Below are 21,971 nucleotides of genomic sequence, written 5' to 3'. Positions count from 1 at the left end.
CGAAAATCGCCGAGAGGGTCGAAAAAAAGCCCCCCAGATAATCTGTATTCACTATTTAAAAATCGCAGAGGCGCAATTTTATAAATATTTGATAAAAGATCTAATGCAAATTAAGTGAATCCGTTCTGGCTATTAACTATCTCTCTTTGCCTTAAGACCTTTGTTTGATGCATATGTCGGTATAATAACAGTGAATGCAAATGAACCCCATGACACGGGCCTTACATTATTCAGATAAAAAAAGAATAAGTCTGACGTCACACAAGTTTTTACATCTACCAAATATATAATTTTATGTCCTTGATGTTCATCATTTAATAAATTAATCATCTTCAACACAATTTAGTACAAGTTAGTACTCTTTAAAAAATAAAATAAAATGAAAGACAACTTTTACACTGAAATTATTGACTTTACAAATTGCCATCACAGGTTTTAAGCATTATAGTACAGAGAAAAAAGAATAAACATTTTATGTACATGTACGCATGTGTTATATAGTGGATAAAAGCTGTCTTCCAAATTCTGTAGTACATGATGAGACTAGACTGACATACATCCAATAACTTTTCACGAATACATCATAGAGGAGGAAGTGGCAGAAGCACACTATATAAAAATGTAACAACAGCCTTTTGTATCCAACATTCTCTAAAACATTCTCTACAATAATTAGTTTTAAATGTTTCAGTGAAAATTATCCAACAAAATGTACATAGAAGGAAATACCAAATGAATGCCATCCCCACCTCCCACCTCCCACTTCCAACACTGCCCCAAAGGGTCAACTCTTCCATCGAAAAGTAGAGTTCTGCATATAAGTAGTATTTTCACCTAGTTTTCATCATACATGTAGTACAGAAGTCTCGTACCTGCATTGAATATTTACAATTCGATGTAGCTTACCATTATGAGCCAAGATGGTTGCTAAATATGATTTTTCACACGTAAAAGAGTTCTACTTCCGTTGCAATTGAAAACTCCCACCAATAATATCCTTTGAAAAATCATCAAAAGCAGAACACACAGCAAAGGATAATTACGCGAAAGAATTCATGAAATACCATTAAGCATTTTAAAACAAAGATGGTCGACAATTCTGATTGATCGATGTCCTAAGGTTAAATGTCTATAGGCAATCCTAAGTAGGTTGTCTTTATGAAAAACCCAAAAAATAGTTCTAGGAAACAAATATAATAGCTACGTATCGAGACATACTATTTATTTTTTTTTATATTTTGTCCTGCCTATGTAGCTTCTCTTTTATGTATGCAATTTGACGAGATAGATGACTTTTAAACAACTGCATGTAATGAAGGTTGTCTATGAATTAAATATATTTTAAAAGCTTAAAATGTGGAAAAAATGGAATCAGTGTTCATGTAAAACACTTTTCAGAATGTTTTTATACACATTTATTTAAGGAATCACTGTCTAGTTAGTATAGTATGCCAGGACATCAATCGGGCGAAGCCCGTTATGCATAAATTATCCCATGTTTCCCACTATTGTTGATGTCCCTGGCATACTATACTAACTAGACAGTGATTCCATATATTTCCATTTCAATGTGAAATAAAACTGTAGATTTAGACTCTAAAAATGCAGACATAAATTTAAATTACACGAGGATTCCCATCCCAATTTCAATAGTCCTCGCCCACTGACGTCAAACACAACGGCAGCCGCATGAGATTTTCATGCATATTTGGCCTCATTAGCGTCAGACTCAGAGACAGATGCGCACGAGATTTGCATGCATATTAGGCCTCCTTAGCTCCTGACCTATTGACCTGCCTAATTTACATTCCGGTTATCAAGAAATTAACTCCGCTAACTTTCAAAGAGTTATCACAGAGAGAAAAATTAGAAATGGAAATATTTATTATTATGTCAATTTCATACATTGCTTGAAGCATTGTCATATATTTTATAGCCCTAGAGGAACCATTTCCTTTAATATTTCAGCGTACTGTTTTTTCCCTATCCTCTTTTAATATTGTCCTTGAATAGTTCTTCGCGTTGCTGCGATTGATTCATTTGCAAATGACACCGACTTGGCCTTTTTATTTGCTTTTTTCCTTCTTTCTCGTGATTGATTTGTAAGTTGTCAAAGGTCTTAGAAGTCTGTCACACAAATTGTAAAGAAACGAATAAATTACGCACTACCGCTCAAAGATGGCGGGATTTTATGAGGTTACGGAATTATTGCGACTTCTGTTTAACAGAAAGAAAGAAAGAAAAAACTCCAGAGGAGTATGAAGTTGAATTGTGTAGCTGTTTACTGCTCTATATTTCTCGGTTGTCAAATTGTACTCGTTTCTCATTTTACTACGTTTCAAAATTGTTCGTATCTGTTTAAAGAAAGGTTTATTTGAATACATTTAGAAAATTTATTAAAAAGTAATCGATTCTGTCATTCTTGGAATTTTAGAATCTAACTGAATGGCATGAAGTCGTTACTGTGCTGGAAACCTAATATACGTTACCAAGCATATAGATCGAATCATGTTGAATTTGAACAATTTCTTGTGAAAATTGTCTATGGGATAAAAAATGTTTCTCAGCACTTAGAAGCAAGATAATTGATTTTTCAATGACACCTAAAATACGGGACGATTAATGGACGAAAGTTTGTGACGGGGATTCATATACATACAGTTTCCTTCCCCCTATCGGTAATTCTATCGACCGCAGAGAGCCGTAGCGCGCGGTCCGTGTTAATGCACTAATCGTGGCACTCCGAGCAAGATCGGTCACTTAATTAAAGTCATTATCACCATTTCAAGGGGAATAATTCCAGTTCTAGGGGTATTTTGCATATCCGATCACTAAGGAGATCTCAGTACTCGGTTCTTGGCGCTGGAAGACAACGTAAATGCTAAATCGTTTATCACCGCTGAGGGTATCTGCCCGCCAACGTCTTCAGTGCCATCGACCATTAACATCTTTTTCTCACTTCCTGTTCAAACTATCCTTATCACTGTCTGTACAGTCACCGTGCATCTGATATAAGGTAGAAATTAACAAGCTTCTGGCAATGTTGTGACAGATTGTATACATTTAATTAGGATGGAAACCATACATGATTTCCGACATCCTTTATTAATTTTTTTTTTTTCATTTTTCATGTCATATGGATAAAAAATATGAAAGAGGTCCGAGAGTTTTGAAGATATTAATGAATCAGTATTTTTGCAACTTCTTTGAATTGGATTTGAAATTTTAAGCAGGATATTCTGTAAATATTGAAATGTCATGATCTTTAAGGATGACGTTTACTCAGGTTTCAGAAATCAGAAAGGGAATTTTATAAAGTATAATATGTTAAATCAAAAATTGTTCTAAATGGATGAAATAACTAAGTTTTATCACAATATCAATTAAAAAATTTAATATGTTAGTACTTGAAGAAAATATACAGGAACAAAACTCAATGTATGGCTATGCAGAGGAAATTCGGTCTAAATTTTTAATTTTTCATTTTTGTCAAAATTTTTATATTTTGCCATATTATTCAGAAAGAAAAGGTTAGATGTATTTTAACACATCATTTTGCAAATATTATATGTGTTTAAGCTCATAAATCATTTCAAATAAAGGAATGCTATGAAATAAAGAAATTCAAAATATGTACAAAAACCACTCCAGACAACATATCTCAATGATTTGATCATTGACCCCATATAATATTCATACCATGAGAATTAGGGTAACAAAAGTAACCTGAGGCTATAAATCATTTAGAGTTCCTATCAGTCGGATTTTTGTTATATTTGATTAAAAATAGGGAAAAAATATGAATATGACAGAGGAAATTCGGACTGTAATAATTATTACGTTTATGGCCCAAACTCTACTCATTTCTTTATATGGAGCAACTCTGTTTCATTGCTATGATATTTCATTATTTAAAGAGTTTTGTTGCTTGTAATATTTTGTGAGTGAAGAAAAAAATGGTCATAGTGTGAAAAATTGAGGTATTTTACTCAGGGGCCACTAGCATGAAAACGAGGTCATTGACCTAGTTATTTGAAACTGAAATTTAACACAAGAATCATAGGCGTATAATGTGCAATAGGTGGTTTTTCGTTCTTATCAGTGGAATTTTTAGTCATCTGAGTAAAGGTATACCTTAACATTCAAAGGTACTCCAGCAAATTCACTTTACTTTTCATGGAATTGCTTCATTTTACCTTCTACATGTATTACATTGGCTCTAATGAGTTGTAAAATATTAAGCATCTTTTGGCATGCAAGTATTACTGGTATATACATGTGTAACATTCTCCCTATTTCATTCAAGAATTTACAATAAAAGTATTTTAGATAATTAATTAGTATAAATAAAATAAAGCTTTAAAAGACATTCAAAACAGAAAAAAATACACCCTGAAATTAACCCCAGTGGAATTTGATATTTTGGGTATCATCTCCTTCCCTTAAAGAATACGAGCAATTAACCGGCATTTACAATAAGATCATCTGATGAATAGAAGTGTTCGAAAAATACAAGAAATCTTTATGGGTCCTTATTGAATTTTCATATTAAGTACAGGACTGAGTTTTCAATAGCTTGTTAATTGATTTTGCTTACATTCGCTATACATGTAATTTTGTATCAATGAAACTTGGTAATGAAACAATGACCGAAATGCATCACTTAAAAACAGATTGAAGATACATGGATTCTGCTTTGTGTGCAATGTTAAATGTTTATTACTTTAGAAGCATATATATACTTTAGAATGAAAAAGTTCTATAATGACATTATAAGAAATTAAAAGTCCAATAGTACTTTTAAAAGACTATAATAAATTATATTTCTTACTGAAATAGACCTTGAAAAACTTCAATTAATAACATGAATGGCAATAAACCAAGTCAACTTTCAGCACCAAAGACTGTCAACATTTATCGTATTGCATGAAAAAACAACAAAGATTTCCAAAGCACAGAGTACAACCATGTGTAATGCAGTGTTTGAGCAATTGATTAGTGCGTAGTATTTTTCTTTTAATCAAAGAGAACTGTATATTCAAATGTCGCGAGACAAACTGTTACATCACTGCATGTACACATTAACAGGGAAAAATCAATAGATAAATAGTCGACAGGACAAAAGGTTTGTATCAATAAAAAGAATCCTACAGCGAAAACTTTTCATTATGGCCACGAACAGTAGAGTATTATTATTATTTTTTTTTTTTGTGAACTACATTTTAAATTGTTCAATGCACGTGAGTGTCTGACGACACGTGGGAACACTTATTAACAGCATAAACAACTACCGTATACACTCGCCTATAAGTCGGTTTTTTGGGAGCTGATATCTGGTCTAAAACTCTGTGTCCGACTTATAGGCGAGCTATAAAAATAATGGTATTATATGAGGTCAGTCCATCTGAAATATAAGCTTATTAAGGATATACGATCCTCGGCCAGGAAGGATAACTCTTTAATTTATAATTTAATTCAAAAAGTCTTAAAATAAAGCTTAAATTGAATTTTTTGAATACAACAATTCTCATTTTATGCCTCTACGTATGATTCAATGTTCCTTAAAGTTTTAACAAACGGTATTAAAAAAGTTTACATTTGTACCTCATAAAGTTAAGTAAAACTTGCATATTTTAAAAAATCAAATTTCTTTTAATTGAGCCTTAGTTATCAATGTTTATAAGCATGATTTGAAATTAGAAGTGATTTACGGTGTTTTCTTTGAAAGGAAACACTTCATACACTATGCATTATGAAACAATGGAAGTAAATAGGAGAAACAATAGTATCGAATAGGTATAAAATTCATGCAGTTTTCTTTAAAAGCCTGGATACCTATGATTTTTATTCCTAATATGTATTTCTTGATCAATTATCAATTCAAAAATATGCAGAAGGTAGTTCAAATCGTATTTCCTGAAAAATTATTTGAGATTTTCAAATTTTCCCTATATAATATGATTAAATTTGAAGATGAAGTTTAAAGAAACACCGTGAGTAAATACATTTTAATTTGAGAATTTAGAGACATCTTTGTGGGCATTTTCAATTACTCAAAGCCTGATTTTCAGAACCTGAGGATCGGATAACCTTAAGTACATATATTAACCGACTTATAGGCGGACCGACTTATAGGCGAGTATATACGGTATATTTTATCAGTTAGTGGTTGTAAAACGATCCGTTATGAGCATGTAATTTTTCTCTGTAATCTCTGATCTCGAACTCTTTTGCATGGCAAGGATTGAAAGAGAGCGAGGTGATTTTGCAATCATACAGAGAATATATTTCCTGAAGATAATACTCTATAAGGCGGAAAAAATCTATACGAGTAGTTTTAAAACAATTCTTACACGTGAATGCTCGTAGCGCCGGAGAGTGCAAGACAACATGAACACTGATGACTGTATGTATCCATAACGCTGGCATTTTAGACGTTTTGATTAATATAGTTTTTTTTTAAAAATGCTTAAAAAGAATATCACCGTCTTGTGTTGCTGTAAATATATTGAAACTCACCTTGATTCATGTCTATATGCCTACATTTACGTTTATATGTGTATAAGTGCATGAACATGCACATGTATATAATTCATAAACACCCACCGAACAGTTTCTTCTTTAGGACATGTAACTATCTTCATTTGAGAAATCGTTGCAAAATACTTATTACTTTAACGTATCCAGTTTGTATAGCATTGTTTAATCGCCAGTAAACACTCTTGGCGTCTCCAGTTAATCTAATTGCTTTGTTTTTCAACCTCTTTACTCTTTATACTATTCCTAATCAATATTTCGTACACCGGGCAAATTCCTAAGCCTTTTCTCACTATTTCTCACTCGCCTTCACCGATCACGGTAGCTTAGTTGGTAGCTATAAAACGCTGGCTCCATGATAGGGAGGTCGTGAGTTCGAATCTCGGTCTTGACTGACCTCAGTCAGTAAAAAAAAATGGGTTGCAACTGTTGCTTCATTAGCAACACTCTCAGTGAAAGTTGCGATTTCTTCGGGTGAGACTTTGAAAACCGAGGTCATATGTCACAGCAGGAATTGGCACGATAGAGATCCCTCACTGTTCAATGGCCCCGAGTGCCAAATAAAGGTAAAAATTATTTGAAGCCCAGCCCCTTCACCGGTCTATGGTGGCGTGTCTACATGAGTGAAAAATTCTCGAATGGACATAAAACAACAATCAATCAGTCAATCTTTTCTCATTTAGATATGTTCACGTGGGAGACAATCCTGATTAACTATTTTTTTTAAAAGATTAAAAGTTTAAACAATGATATTTTGGGGAAAATTTGCAATCAATAAATAAATTGTAAAATGCCTGACAAATAAAAAATAATATAAGCAAGCAAATCACACAAAAAGCATAGAAAGGTTTTTTTTTTCAAAGTACTTTCTGTATTATTATTTAGAAGAACTGGTTGAATTTACTTGACTTTTAAACTTGTTTACAGAATCGCAATTCGTAAATTCGTTCGAATTGCACTAGCAAACAAAAGACGATAAAGTAAAGCATTCTAAAAAATTAAAAATCTATTACAACAATACGGTCTCTTATCAATCTCTGGTGATGGGAAAAGAGGTTGGGGCATTAAAATCCAACTTAGAATTGACGTAATAACTCTTGTCCAAAAACTCACCCAAATCATATTTTCTGTGAGCGAATTTAGAAAGCACACGCGATTGGCAATGTGGTCGGGATAAATAATTTATATGTGTTTAAAAAATTACTCTGAGTTTACTACGGTGTTCAATAGTATGATGCAAATCTGTGTAGAAATGGGAGGGAGATAGGGCTATCCTGGATTCCGAAGCACACTCTCAACGAACTTTATTAATACAGCAAACTTCCCCGAGGGAAGAATGAAAAACGAGTCATGAAAGATTCTGTCGATTGCTGGCGCTGTTGTGAAGTATAATTAGAATTGGGTAAATCGTGCATAATGCATGGTTTGCACGAACGGTGCCAAACTCTCAGTTTTTCTCACAAAGACGACCACATCATGCTGCCACGAGAGAATTCTCAGCGCACCGCACCGTGACATTCGCCGCTGCATGCGATGCTGTTTCTATCATTTGGTGAAAAAGCTTTTTTTTTTTTATTGTTCCTCAATAGAAAAAGGTTTGCTAAAAAATCGTGGCTGATTTTTCCTCTGAATTTTTTTTTTTTACTGTTTTTTTTTTCTAACAAACTTGTTTCATGTTCTTTCTACCCAATTGCATCAATTTAACAGAAGGAGAAAATAATGCTTCTCAACAATTCTAAAACATTTTTATGTTAGGTAACCAATAAATGCTTCATTGGTGAGTGTTTAGTTTTGTTTAATCGTGATAAAAATCCTAATCCAAAAATCTAGATAAGTAAAAAAAAGTGTACAAAATGACTCAAGTAAGTCAATATTCTCGCTTGAAATTATACAAAACTTGATGAGTCTTCATTTTGTTTTTCTTTTAAAGATTGCAAAATAGGTTTTCTACTAAGTAAATCACAAATAAAGTTTCAATACAGCACTTTAAGAATCAAAAAGCATTCTTTGCCCTTTACCTAAAATAAATCCGCCATTAAATGATCAAAAAAGTGACATGTGACCATTTCCAGTTTTATCCAATGGGATTTGACGTTACTCTTTAACTTTTGAAACGACATGAAAAGACTATCCCTCCGCTTCATTTAAAACAGATTTAGATTATCGACATGATAAGGGTATCAATTCTGAATAATTTCCATGTGATTGTCTGCTCAAAGGAAACTTCAGCTTTTTCTATTTCTGTTCCTGTAAAGCAGGCCTTATTGACATTTGCACTTTGCATGGACCATTGATTTGAGTTGCAAATTCAGAAAGCTTTTACAAAAATAAACATAAAATGTCATGTCTGGTTTTAAATAACCAAGAAAACAATGCAGTCTACGATAAAATTGATACATGTTGTTTGACTGGCAAGAACCGTGCTTAGGAGTCAAAAAATACATTTTGATTCGCTAAAAAGTTGAATCGTTTTCCTGTGTGTGCCATCTGCACATTGCATCACTTTTGTTTTTGACAGCTCCACCTATTGAACATTGTAGAACCGGTAGCGGAAATACTTGGAACTATTAATATCTCTAGTGGATCATAAAATTTTCATATTGATGCTTGTTAACCAGTGTCAGTTGTAAAACAAATTAAGTAAGTGACCGTAACACAAAAGTGAGTACCACACAATCTGGTATGGCCAAGTGATAAATATTAATGAGACCTCTAAATAAAGAAGTCGGGTTTGGCATTCTAAAATCTAAACCACCTACAGCGGAAGTGACGTTACGTTGGAGTGGAAAGGAATGTTTTTATACAAAACATAAATTGCCTATATTAATATAACAGTATAACCAGTTAAAAACTAAATGTCAACAGGTAATATGTTTTACGGTGTGACCGTTGAGGCAAGCGCAGTTGTACCATCAATACACTTGAAAAATTGATCAGCCACTTCAAACATTAAGTCGCACGAGACATCTGACTAGCTGTGACGTCACACGACGTCACGGAGCTCGTCGGAGCTTACGGAAACGGCCGAGCGTCTGGTTTAAACTATAGACCTAGCACAATTTTGGTCGAAAAACATTGCAGAGTTATTTTTTGTTTCTTTGAAAGATTTCTACAAACTGAAAGCTTTTTATGCTTTACGTTATTGTTTATTTATTTATCTATTTCACGGAAGCAACCGACATGACTTAATTAGCATATCGTCAAAATTCGTAAGTTTCCGGTGACGTCATATGTATCATTTCCGAAGGGCAAGGTGAAGGCCAGTGTTGTGGCATGGGGGTATTTTTTTGAATAAGGCAAGGCAAAATCATTTCGTTAAGTTCTCGGTAAGAAACAATGTTCCTTTATTTTTTCAACTATTTTTGATTTATTCGCGCAAAGGACATTGGGTAGTGCAGTAATCCTGGGAATGTTGCACAGAGAAATTTGCCTGACGTATGTACAGATTTCATTCCGAATTTCCTCTGCTCTTACACGTTAGTCTATTGAGCTCGCTTCGCGACGCTCGCTGCGCTCGCTATAACTTTGATCGTCTTAACTATATCAAAGCGTCTCTATTTGATTGATGAAAATCTCGAGGAAATTCAAACATAATATATTTTTTATAGCAAATGAGATTTTGTATATATTCTGTGATTTTCAAGCGCAATGCCTCAGATACTACTGGAAGATATTTTGGGTGATATTGCAAACGAATTGACACTTGACAAAAAATTCGAATGTCTCTTAGGTTTTTTGACCTGGTGGATTAGCTTTTACTTTTTTGTAACCCGGTAAAAACAGAAAAATTCAGCCGAAAATATTGTTATAGCATTTAAAACATTCGAACTCTGCATCTCTAATATTTCAGTCGTGCACTCTTTATTATAGATATATACATAGCTGACAGGGGACCAAGTGCTATTGTGATAAAAAGCAAAGACGGCAAAAAATAATAATACAGTTTTTATATTGCATTTCATTTCTGCTATTTGAATTACGTCAAACACAATAAACCGTTAAATTCTATAAGACCCCTTTCTCTATTGCTTTTGGAATGGGTTCAGGGACAATACCGAAAAAGTGCTAAAATTAGCCTGAACACATGTTACAGATTATATCTCTTGACAGAGAAAGGTTTCTCCTAGATGGGAAGATTCATGGCAGACAATAAGATATGTCTATATTGTCAAAGCATTCCAAAACTGATGTAGAGAGACACATCTATAACTACTCGGTCAAGTTCAGAAATTTATCTAGAGGATCTCTTGTTTTTATGGCAAAACAAGTGTCTTGAGACAAAGTCTTTATTGTATGAAAATATATATACCATTAGACATAGAAAGATGACTGTAATTTAATATTTTTACAGTGTGTAGGAGTAAATATCTGTTTAATGTCCTTGTGAAAATGTGTCTTTCAAATAGAGACAACATACACGTATACTTAAAGATAAAAAAATCAGATATAAATCAACACTATAGATCCGAGATAATTCGGTAAAATTTATATTTACGTTCCTAAACCATGCACCGTATTACAGGACTTTATTATGAGGCTTCGTTAAAATATCCCCACTTTTTCAATTTGAGAAAAGCATTAAAATAAGTTAACTCATCATACGCATATCTGAAGGGCACATTCAGGTTTACTAACATTACTATTTTGTATACAGACAAGTTGTGCCAATCGGAATCTGAACGTCTGACGTTTGTTTGTTGTTTGCTCTCCAATCATAAAAATTCTATACACATAATAAAAAGCTGCAGCACTTTAATGTGAAAAAATTACTTGAAATTGCTCTTGATAAACAGAATGTGAGCCAGAGATGAAAGTTAATTTTTGCCAATTAATTAGAGTTTAAACAGTACAATCAGTTATGTAACGTTTGAAGTCAGGTGCGTGCTTCAAAATGCCAATTTTGATTGATTTTCATCAAAATAATAGCCAAAGTATTTAAAATCTACACTGTAGTAACATTTCTTTTCGGTTTTCACGTAAGAAAAAACCACATGCAGGAAGCTGCAAATGATAGCATTAATCGCAAGGAATTGAACAAAGAAAGTTTCGGTTTACCTTTGTTAAGAAGTTATTTGTTGCTCAACTTTTGTGTCCAGAAAGACCATTTATCATTGATCAATCCTTAATTAGTAATGTGGGGGAACACAAGGTTGAATCTTTAAGCTTACTGGTTTTGAAAGAACATCGCCCTCACACTTAACTAATAGAGCTAAGTTTAAAACACAGCAGGTATGTGCCTTCTTTTTATACGAGTATGGGATACAAGTACTAAAAACTTAACAGTTGCTACATGTTTATATCAAGTTTTAAAGCTGCAATGACACGCTCTCAAAATTCTATATGAATTTTCCAACAAATTGTTATTGAAGAACTGTGACCTTTAAAGCTGAACATTGTATACTTTACATATATTGAGATTGAGGTACTGTAATACATGTACATATTTATTGCGCATTCATAATCATGCAAGTATTTTAGATCGAATTTCCTATTATATTTCTTCTGAAAATGACTTGTGATTGGTGATTAGGTATGTTTTACCTATACATACTATGGTTGATTTCTTTGTACATGTATATTTGATTTCTTTTATTATTATAGTTGTTTAGAGTCCATAAGATGATAAAGATAAATATTTTGATGTAGTACGAAATGATTCAAGGAACGTTTAGTCAGATCGTAAAATAATACCAAAATTCAAAGCTTAACCTACGTTAATATTTGTACATAGCTACATTGTAACGTTATACATGATAACATGTGTATGTGCCCAAACAATAAAATACTGTGAAAAAAGAAACATGAAACTTTACTCTTATTTCTGTCTTCTACATGTGCAGAATTATGTACCAAATGCCCTTTATCAATATATTTTAAAAGGAAACGAAAAGAGAAGTGGGTAAAATGGTCTCAACAAACAGTGGCGTATACTCCACTCCTACGTGGACCATTATAAACATGAAGGCGAGGCTAACGTCCGTTATTTCCGCTACAACTGCTGTAGAAGATAGTTACATGGTAATTCAAAGGCAGACTGTTTGAATGTTTTATTTCTCCTGCCATGACTGATATCTATTAACTACTTCAGGTATCAGTTTTATTAGGAACGTGAGTGGTTGTCTTATTTAAAAACAATTATTGAGGCTTGTGAAGGTTGACCTACTTATAAATGCCTTTCAATCATTTCATCTATAAATTGATTCTGTAATTTTTCTTGGACATGGACATAGAAGATGCAAGGGAAAAAAAATAAGTGAATATATGATATCGTAGGAAAACGACAGCCTCCAACAATACCAGGCTGCCCTCATTAAGATGTTACTAAGGCGAAAAAACTGTCATAAGCAATTCAATGTTATTTACGATACCGTGATAATAGTTTTCTCTCTCGCATTTAGTGTTAAAAATCAATAAAAATTAATAGAAATGATACTTAAACTCGGCGAGTTTGCGAGAGGGAATAGGGTTCGAGCGTCCTTTTCATACCAAATCGGCAAACAAAACGAAACGAAAATCGTTTTATTCCGAACCCGAACAATATATTCAAGAGCTGAAATTAGGATCTCTGACCTTGGGGCTGTTCTCCCTGTTTAAAGTCAATGTTCTAGATAACTTTGTTATATAAATCACAAAATTCCAGGGTATCAAATAAAATAACCCCAATACGTAGACATTAGCTATAGAAACTGCCCTCAATACAAACTTAAATATTCTCGTAAAATTCTGTAATTTGAGTGTTCACCATTATGGAAATGGCCAAGGGTTACCAATATCTTTTGCACAATACCAACAACTGGGAAAAACAGGTTTACTGTTATAACCATTCGCGTTTGTGCATTACATCAAACATGTAAAGGACCTAATGGTTAATGACTGGGAAAGAGGTCTAAAATCTAAATTTTTCTCAGTTTTAAAATTTATTCCTTTTTTATATGAAGTTATACTACGTCTCTAAAATAAATTTCTATGACATTAGTGCCTGCAACTTTGTGACTACATTTAAATGGATTTTAAATGAGAACGATGTATACTTGTCAAAATTTCTAAGTCCCCACTTTTGTTTTTTCAAAAATTTCAAAACCTTAACTTCAATGTACTAGTTGCTTACAATTTTGCCTTTCATTTGCAATACTTACCCGTCAAGGCCAAAAAATTGTAATCGAATGTGTAATTATTCGACCGTGACCGTTTTTGTTAAAAAGCATGAAGTTCGATTTCTATGTTTTTCGGGTGTATTTTTCATATTTTTTACTCCCATGTGTTCTCCATCTTTAATTGATAACGAAAAACAGAAAAAAGTTTGATTAAAATGCGGTGTATGTCCACACAACAATGTGCAAGTGAAGTTGAAATGGCCCAAGCTGGTCGTAGTTAACGAGAGTTCTGTTTCCTTTCACTGTATGAATTTATTTTACTTAAAACCTTTATAATTACTGCCCGAAAAACCTACAAAGCATACCTAAATTCCTTTTCATCATTAGAAATCGCATTTTCACAAACACAACAAAATCATCCTAGAGTTTATCCGGAAATATCATGTAAAGGAATGTCAAACTGGAATGGTACATGTAATGAGACATTATGTAACTATTGTCAGCAAGGCAGAAAATTTCAGGCCCACTTGTCATCCTAATCTCAACCTTAACTAAAATGTATGGAAAATTTAAGGTAGACGGAGTGTGAGACAGCTTTTCCAGCAGCAGAATTTAGCGGAACTATAGGACGACCTAGTCTCCACATAGAAATACATTCAATAAAAGAACTTTTCTTAAATAGCGTGAACTCTTTGAGGAACGGTTGTCTTGCTGTGAATTCGTTGGAATGGAGGATAATGCAGTATTTAACGTTGTGAATTTTGAATTCTAGGGTGCCTTAACGTTTCTGCATATTGTGTTAAAGTGCTTCAATAAAATAAATTAAGTGAGAAAAATCCTACATATACAAAAAGCGGTGTCTTAATGAAAAATTATCAATTCATGGACTACTTATAGATATCAAAACTCATCTTTCAACTTTGAAGTATATAGCTACCAAAAACTGTAAACTTGAAGATTTTCATAAAGAATGGGAAATTTGGCTTTTTATAATGAGAAGGCTCTGACAATTTTGCTCGATTTTAGAATCAACAACTGTGTATCAGATCAAATAAATGTTTATACTGACAAGGTTTTTTCCCCTTATTTGTTAATAAGCAGCTTCTCTCCTCACTCTCTCTTTCTTTTCCTTTCTTTCCTCTCAATCAGCAATCCTAAGATTTTTGCTTCATTGCAATGTATATATAAAATAATTGCTGATTTGTTGTTTCACTTTATTGTACATGCATTTGTGAAATAAATAAATATAAAAAAAAAATAAATAAAAAATAAAAAAAAAAGTGAGAAAAATTGTTTTGCTACTTTTTTTTATTCTGTACACTTATTAAATTAAACTGATAAATAATTCAATATAAGAGCGATGTAAAGCAAAAACTTGCCCGGGGACTTAGAAATTTTGACTAGTATATGTACATTGTATGTAGATAAGATAAATCAGTGTAGTCAAAATTGTTATTGAAAGTAAAACTTTTGTTAGGGGGTTCGTTTAACAGTATTCTTAATTTTCGTATCTTTTTAAATAATTAAAGAAGAAATTGATTAGATAGTGGTCTTATTTAAATTTCCACACATATAGTGATCAAATTGGGATTAGAATGATGCACAAAGAATTACTACCACCATTGTTCATCAAAGACTAAATGTTTCCTAGAAATATTTTCGACTTGACATATTTTTTCTTCCTAGGATTTTCACAAGTCTTATATATTTAAAAAATGGTATATCTAAATATTAATACATGAATTAAATAATGTTATAAAAAAATATATGTAATATTTCATGTAAAAAAATCCTTTTAATCACACAAGTAATGAACAATATGTACTCCAGCTTATCGAAAATAATGACTGCTGACCCCCTTATTATAAGATTCTATTGCATCTAGTACATCACATTTTGTATACCCCTAACTAGCTGCAGATTGTGAACATTTTTCAAGGTAAACTCCCCGACGCAAACCATATGTTTCAGATGCTATAAATAGACACGGCATTCAATTATCCTGAGCCTTAATGAACACACATGCAGTCTGTGATGCAAGACCGGGATCGAAAGGTCAGAACCGGCTCTAAAAATACCAATATATTTATGAATAATAAATTGCCGCATTGCCTGATTAAGTATGTCTATTGATATGGATATCATTAATTAATCAATGACTGTTCAATACATTGTGACCGTCTCATGAACATTATCTAGTCTTTAATTGACTGTGAAATTATCATACAGCGCACTTTTCTTTTTGTTATGAAGAATTCTTGCGGAAAAAAACAGGTATTGCATAAAAATCATATAGGTACAAGTGCGGTGTGCATGTAATTGGAATGGAGTCGAATGAAATTTTATTTGAAAAAAAGAAAAGATCTAGACGCTGTTAGAAAAAAAGCATAAAACTCAAATCTGACTTTCTAAATATATATTAAACAATGAATTTCAAAACAATACACTGTCTAAAGTAAATACCCCACAAACTTTATTGTTGAATTCGAATCTAATATCCCACCCCATTTACTGCACTGCACATACCGTGTCTGTTTTTAGAACTCAATTTCTATTTTAAAAATATTAGAGATATACAGGATTATCTTGTAGATAACCATCAATGTTTTAAGACGGAGAAAATAGAAATATGCCTGCGGATTCTGCCGACCAATCGACTTAATACAAAGCACCGAGGATGTAGGTCTTTTTTTTATTTGTTTTTGCTGAGAATTACTTATCCAATATCGGCAAAATTAATAATGTATATTCTGATTCTTCATTCTTTGTTTGTTTTTCTCTGAAACGGTGAACACCATCCATTGAAGAACAATCTAACGACGCCAAAGTCGGATGCTAATCGTTAAACAGGCCGTCTCTAATATTAACTTTCTTACCAGCGTGCTCTTTCGAGTATAAGAGAATCTTGAAAATGAATCGAACTGCCTCCATACACCAAGTGCCTCAGATATAATAATCCTTTTCTTTTTTTTGTGCTTTTGTAATCTTGCAGTAATATATGGGTGGTATCTTTACGGCTGATAATAGTTAATTAAAATGAAAAGCAACCCACGAACGTTCATTCTAATGTAAGCACGAAAATGAAATAAACTTTTTTTTGCAATTAATGTGATATTTTTTTCTTGTTTATTTCATCTTATAGGTTATGCAATAAACAATGTAATCACCTGCATGTGGTTCACTTCATAAACGATTTCTTTCTAGAATTTAATTTTCTGTAAGACAAGTGACAATAATAGTCTCTCACAAAAATCAATTTTGAACGAGTTTCTGAGCTGACAATTAGAATGAATAATCCTTTACAGAATGAAGAAGTTAGCTTTCATGTACATATAGCTGAAACATAAAGTAGGATTATGTTTTATCCGCTTAACTTTCTTATAAATATTTTGTGGTAAAATGTAATAAAAGACCTCAGAATGATTTTATTAGACCCAATGTATAGAAGACTAATTAGAATGGTTCTCTTCAAATGCTGACGACAAAATGCAAAAAGCCCAAATCGGAAAGACTGCTCTGAATATGATAAGAATATTATAGATCTCAGGGGGATCAGATGTTTTAAGTCTCCGGCGCTTGTCAATTCGATACTAAAAGCTTTTAGCTCTTTGCCAGAACGAAGTTAAGGCTGCGTCGACCGATCGCGAAGACGCAGTATTGCATATGACTGGTCCAGTTCACCTGTCGCGTGTCACGAACTGGCATACAAAATTAAACAAGTTTCTCTCTTTTTAAAATCAATATAAGAAAAAAACCGGCCTGGAATAACCAATTGTTTTGTCAATATATTGGAGGAATGCACAAGAATTAACCTGTTTCACCTCATCTTGTACCTAAAGTAATTGACATCATTACAACGTGTAATGGTAGGGGATGGTGATTCCAATCACCCACATCTGACGGACAGGTAGAAGACATCGGCTTATATATCTTGTTTATACTGCTTGCAGCATACAGAATTCATGTGTACAACAATAGCAGATAGTCATGCAATGTAGGTAATGGTGCCAAAACATATTGTTTATGCTGTACTTACCCTAGGGTTGTCATGGTTACGATGGTATACCAGAATGCCTCGGGAATACTTGTGAATTTTGTGTCCTCCACATTTCTTTCGGCGTAAAACATCACTGTAGCAAAAATGATTATAGCCATGGTCAGTGAAAATAGAAGAAAGCCCAACTCACTCGCACAACTCTTAAGTGTATATCCTAGAATTCGTAAACCTTGTGAGTGGCGGGAAAATTTGAAGATCCTAAAAACACGAAATACTCGAAGAGTGACGAAAGCGCCACTGACGTCATCATTTTCAGTCATGACGAGTCCTATGTAATACGGAAGAATAGCCACAACATCAATGACGCTCATGACACTACGCATGAATTTACACCTGTCGGGTGCTGCATAAAGGCGAAGTAAATATTCGGCTGTAAAGATCATCACACAAGCTGTATCTAAACAGAAAAATGCTAATTCATATCGTTCCCCACACGCTGGGTTTTCGTGGGTACCCGGAATAACCCCGCAGGGTATAGTTTCTGTAACGTTAGCCAACACAGACACGGCTATAAAGAAGCCTGTTACATAGTAAAAGACCAGGGCAGCGGTCCCAATGTGGGGGTTTTCAAACCATCTCCACATTCGCTCCCTGAGATTAGCCACGGGCTCTAGGTGTCCATTTTCAGAGTTCTTGTCGTCAATAAGTCGTTCCTGGTTTTCTCGTTTTCGGTCGCGATAATCCTCATAACAACAGTCCCCTATGAGATCGGGAAGAATCCCAAAAAATGAAAGTTCCTCGTCATAAGCCGCAAGACATTCGTGTTTAGGGTAATGTAACTTTCCAGTTCGGTAGTAGTTCAGTATATGTCGGAAAAGTTCGGGGTCTCTGTCAAAGAAGTAATCTTTACATTCTTCGTCGTAAAAGAAATCTTTTTCGTTAGAGCCTAGAAGAGTGTCAGGGAATTTTTCTAATGTCGTCCGCCATACTTCAAAAACCCTCCCACTAACATTGATTGTGATTTTCTCATCCCCTCGCCTGTCTTCCTGTCTGACCATGGGAGGAGGGAGGGGATTTGAGGCAACGGGTACCCACCCAATCGCCGAGGCCCGGGCAAAAGGCAACCATGCTGCAACCGACGCCATTACGTTCCCCTTACTCGGTGAAAGAGACTCAAAATTTGGAATGAAAACAATTTTGGATATTTAATTTGTTATAGTACAAAAGGTCATGCAGACAATGACCCTATTCCAAAATAAACGCCAAACATGACCACCTTACCATCTCACGTTCCGCCAACGTTAACCCACTGATCCATAGCAAACGCTGATTAAATCTTCCATTCACAACTTTTACATATCACGTCCGTTGTATCCATATTACGTAGAATTACATATAAAATTCCCTTGGTCTTAATTTGGCCTCCCAAAATGATTAAGGATTTAAACTTTACTCCGTGCTGAGAAGACGAGGAGGAGAATTCGCCTCCATCGCTGCGTGCCTTCGTTCTGCATACAATAGAAAATTCTGTTTTGTAGTTTCTGCCTCTCGTTACAACATACGGAACAACGCCGTGCTGTACAGACAGGCGATCGATATACCGCTCGTATACAATCAGCCGGGGTAGACACAATTAGTTCATCTTCAGGAAAGGGGAGTTAACTCACCTACCAACGTTAAGGTATCCCCTATCATATTTAAACTGAAGCACGTTTGACATTTTTGATACTGCCACGGGTACACGACTCAAGGAGAGTGAGTGGTATTTTTAGACCGTTTTCTATAATACTTCGCTCAGTGCTAATGTACACGGTGCTGATATAGACCATTGATTTTTTCTACTATTATTTATTATTCGCTTGCTACGGAACATTTCGCTTCCCAATCAATATTTTAAAAATGCACAAAACTGTATATAAGAATTCACCGGACAGACCATTCAAGCTGAAAAATATTGCCGTGAGTACGGGCTCAGTGGGAGCTAATCTTCTACTGTGATTAAATATTAAGGAGATACATCAAATATTAAACGGAAGCGCAAACTCAACATCTCTTTATCGAGGAAGCACAGATTCATATATATATATATTACATCCAAGACCGATGATCCCAGTCAGCTGCAAAATTCGCACATTTTTAAATTGAATAGACGAAAATATTCAATAAAGCAAATTGTTTTCCTTGCGTATTGATTTTGCTTGGTGTTGATTTCCCTTCGAACATTTGCTGGATCTATATTTCATAATAAAAGTATATGGTTCTCGGTAATGCAGCTACATGTTACTTTGAGACAGGAAGTACCATCTGCCCAAGGGGTGTACAAAATAGAAAATCGATACCGCAACAATTACATTGTGATATCCGGAGAAACTCAAATTCGTCCATATGTAGGTTTACATCTTTAATTGTTTCTACGCTGTACAACATTTGAATAAAATCTTAATCAATTTCGAGACCACCTGTCGAAATATCGATTTTCTTCTATGCATAAGTATCAATTTTGAGTTTCAAAGAAAATTCTATACTCTAGCTCTGAAATTAAAGAGCAACCTGAGAGTCAATATATTGTAAATATTAGATTGGATTTAAACAGAATAAAATCAATCTTCGTCGTCGCCGATAACCAAAATAAAGCAGAAGGAGTCTATAGTATATGTCCTTTTTTTTAAAGCAAACCCCTTGCACAGTCAGAGAAACATGCTAAAACCTTAAAAGCGTGTCATGCATATGCATTATTAATCGTAAGCATATATATTTTTTAATCCCTTTGGTACCTTAAACAGACTTTTAAATATATTAGCTGGCGGGGGCGCCGATAAATGCTTTTAGTTGTATGTACACACCATCTCGCAAGGGAGACAATTATGTAAAGTCCTGCATGTACAACGACGGCAAATCTCGAATGATATTGAAAAACAGTAACCTAAAACCTAGTGAATAAATTTTAGGAGCTAAAAATAATATATATACATTTTGGGCATATCGGTTTCAAAATACTAGAACAAATAAATAATTATTAATTTAATAAACTATAAATGGAAATTGTAAAAAAAAATTCAAGCTGAAGATTACCGTTACAAAAACAAGCTTTCTAAGAGAAAGTGCATATGCTTCTCTTCGAGCTTTTGAAAAAGCTTTTCGGTTTATTAAGCAAAAAAATTGATGTTTGACGTGTGATATATGACTTATAATAGGGAAATATTACCGTAAAATGAATTCATCCTAAATAGCAATTTTCAAATTTAAAACTGGCGCACCTGTTTTATTTGAAGATGTAAGTGCATGTGCATGTGCTCAGTTTTCAAAAAAGTGCACTGAAGTACGCATTTGTGATGTGTATTTATATACATCAACGAATGCTAGTCAGATAGTAGGATGATCCAACGTAAGCTGAAGATTAACGAATGCAAATAAAGTGTGACTTAAAGTGGTCCAGCAATTCACCGACCGTTACAAACAGAAATGTTAGACGTTCTTTAAGAATAAAGCAATAAAAGAAACATTTTTTTAAAATCCTAAAGCAGAGAGTATCAATATTTCTTTACATTTTTCTTTCAAGAAGTAAATAAATTACATATATAAAGAGGAAATTATGTCTCACATACTAGTAATTTGTCGTATATATATGATGTCGTAATGATAAAATAATTTCCGAATTTTAGTGACTTTGGCAAGCTTCATTGCTTAGCCTTCCTTTCTCCTATATTTCGTTAAATTTAAAACATATACATGCTATATTAGAATCATTTAATATTAAGATGTTATTAAATATTGATGCCCCGTATGGCAGTTCAAAGCCAAAGTTAATTTTGACAAAAGAAAGTCAAACTCCAAGGTCAAAAGATAAAAAAAAAAAAAATTGGTACACGTACCCCTTGAAAATTCTTGTCTGAAGGGACAAATAACCATAATAGTAACATTCAGAAAAATGCCATTTTTTTTCAAAAGTAGATCATACTACTATAGGTCAAGGTCATGATGAAAAATCCGCAGTGGAACTTTTGTATATCCACCAAAGATATCATGGATATGTCAAAGTTATTTAAATTCTGTTACCCTTGACACATTGTATCTTGAATCTTTGGATATCTGGGATTTGTTTCTCGGCCCCATCGAATCTGAGACAACGTCCTTTGAATATATTGGTACCAAAGGAAATGCCATGTCAATAGCTAGGATTGCATTAGTTAAATAAAAAAGAATCTAAAACCACCCCCAGAAAATACAGACAGGTTAATTTTTTTATTTTATACAGTTGTAGGTCAAACTCCATGGCCGAGTTCGGGAAATGAAACATGTTGGTACTCTGTACCCAAGGAAACGGCAGGCCATGGACTTTTCAG

General features: G+C 33.7%; 1 protein-coding gene across 2 annotated transcripts in view; it reads right to left on the bottom strand.

Moving 5' to 3' along the window:
* LOC134276487 (potassium voltage-gated channel protein Shal-like) overlaps positions 1 to 19,434 on the bottom strand; it is a 51,497-nt gene extending 32,063 nt beyond the window's left edge. Inside the window, exon 1 of one of the 2 annotated variants that reach the window (XM_062758737.1) lies at positions 17,668 to 19,434. In XM_062758737.1, coding sequence (XP_062614721.1) covers positions 17,668 to 18,773 — 1,106 coding nt within the window. In that variant the 5' untranslated portion in view covers positions 18,774 to 19,434. The remainder of the gene's footprint in view (positions 1 to 17,667) is intronic. The other variant, XM_062758738.1, reaches the window with a different exon arrangement.
* Positions 19,435 to 21,971: the final 2,537 nt, after the last annotated feature.

Source organism: Saccostrea cucullata, unplaced genomic scaffold (genome assembly GCF_032062105.1).
Source record: "Saccostrea cucullata isolate Sc308-1 unplaced genomic scaffold, CSIRO_AGI_Scuc_v1 ctg580, whole genome shotgun sequence".
Classification (NCBI taxonomy): Eukaryota; Metazoa; Mollusca; class Bivalvia; order Ostreida; family Ostreidae; genus Saccostrea; species Saccostrea cuccullata.
Note: the sequence above shows the minus strand (reverse complement) of the source record. Positions and strands in the feature narration are given on the sequence as shown.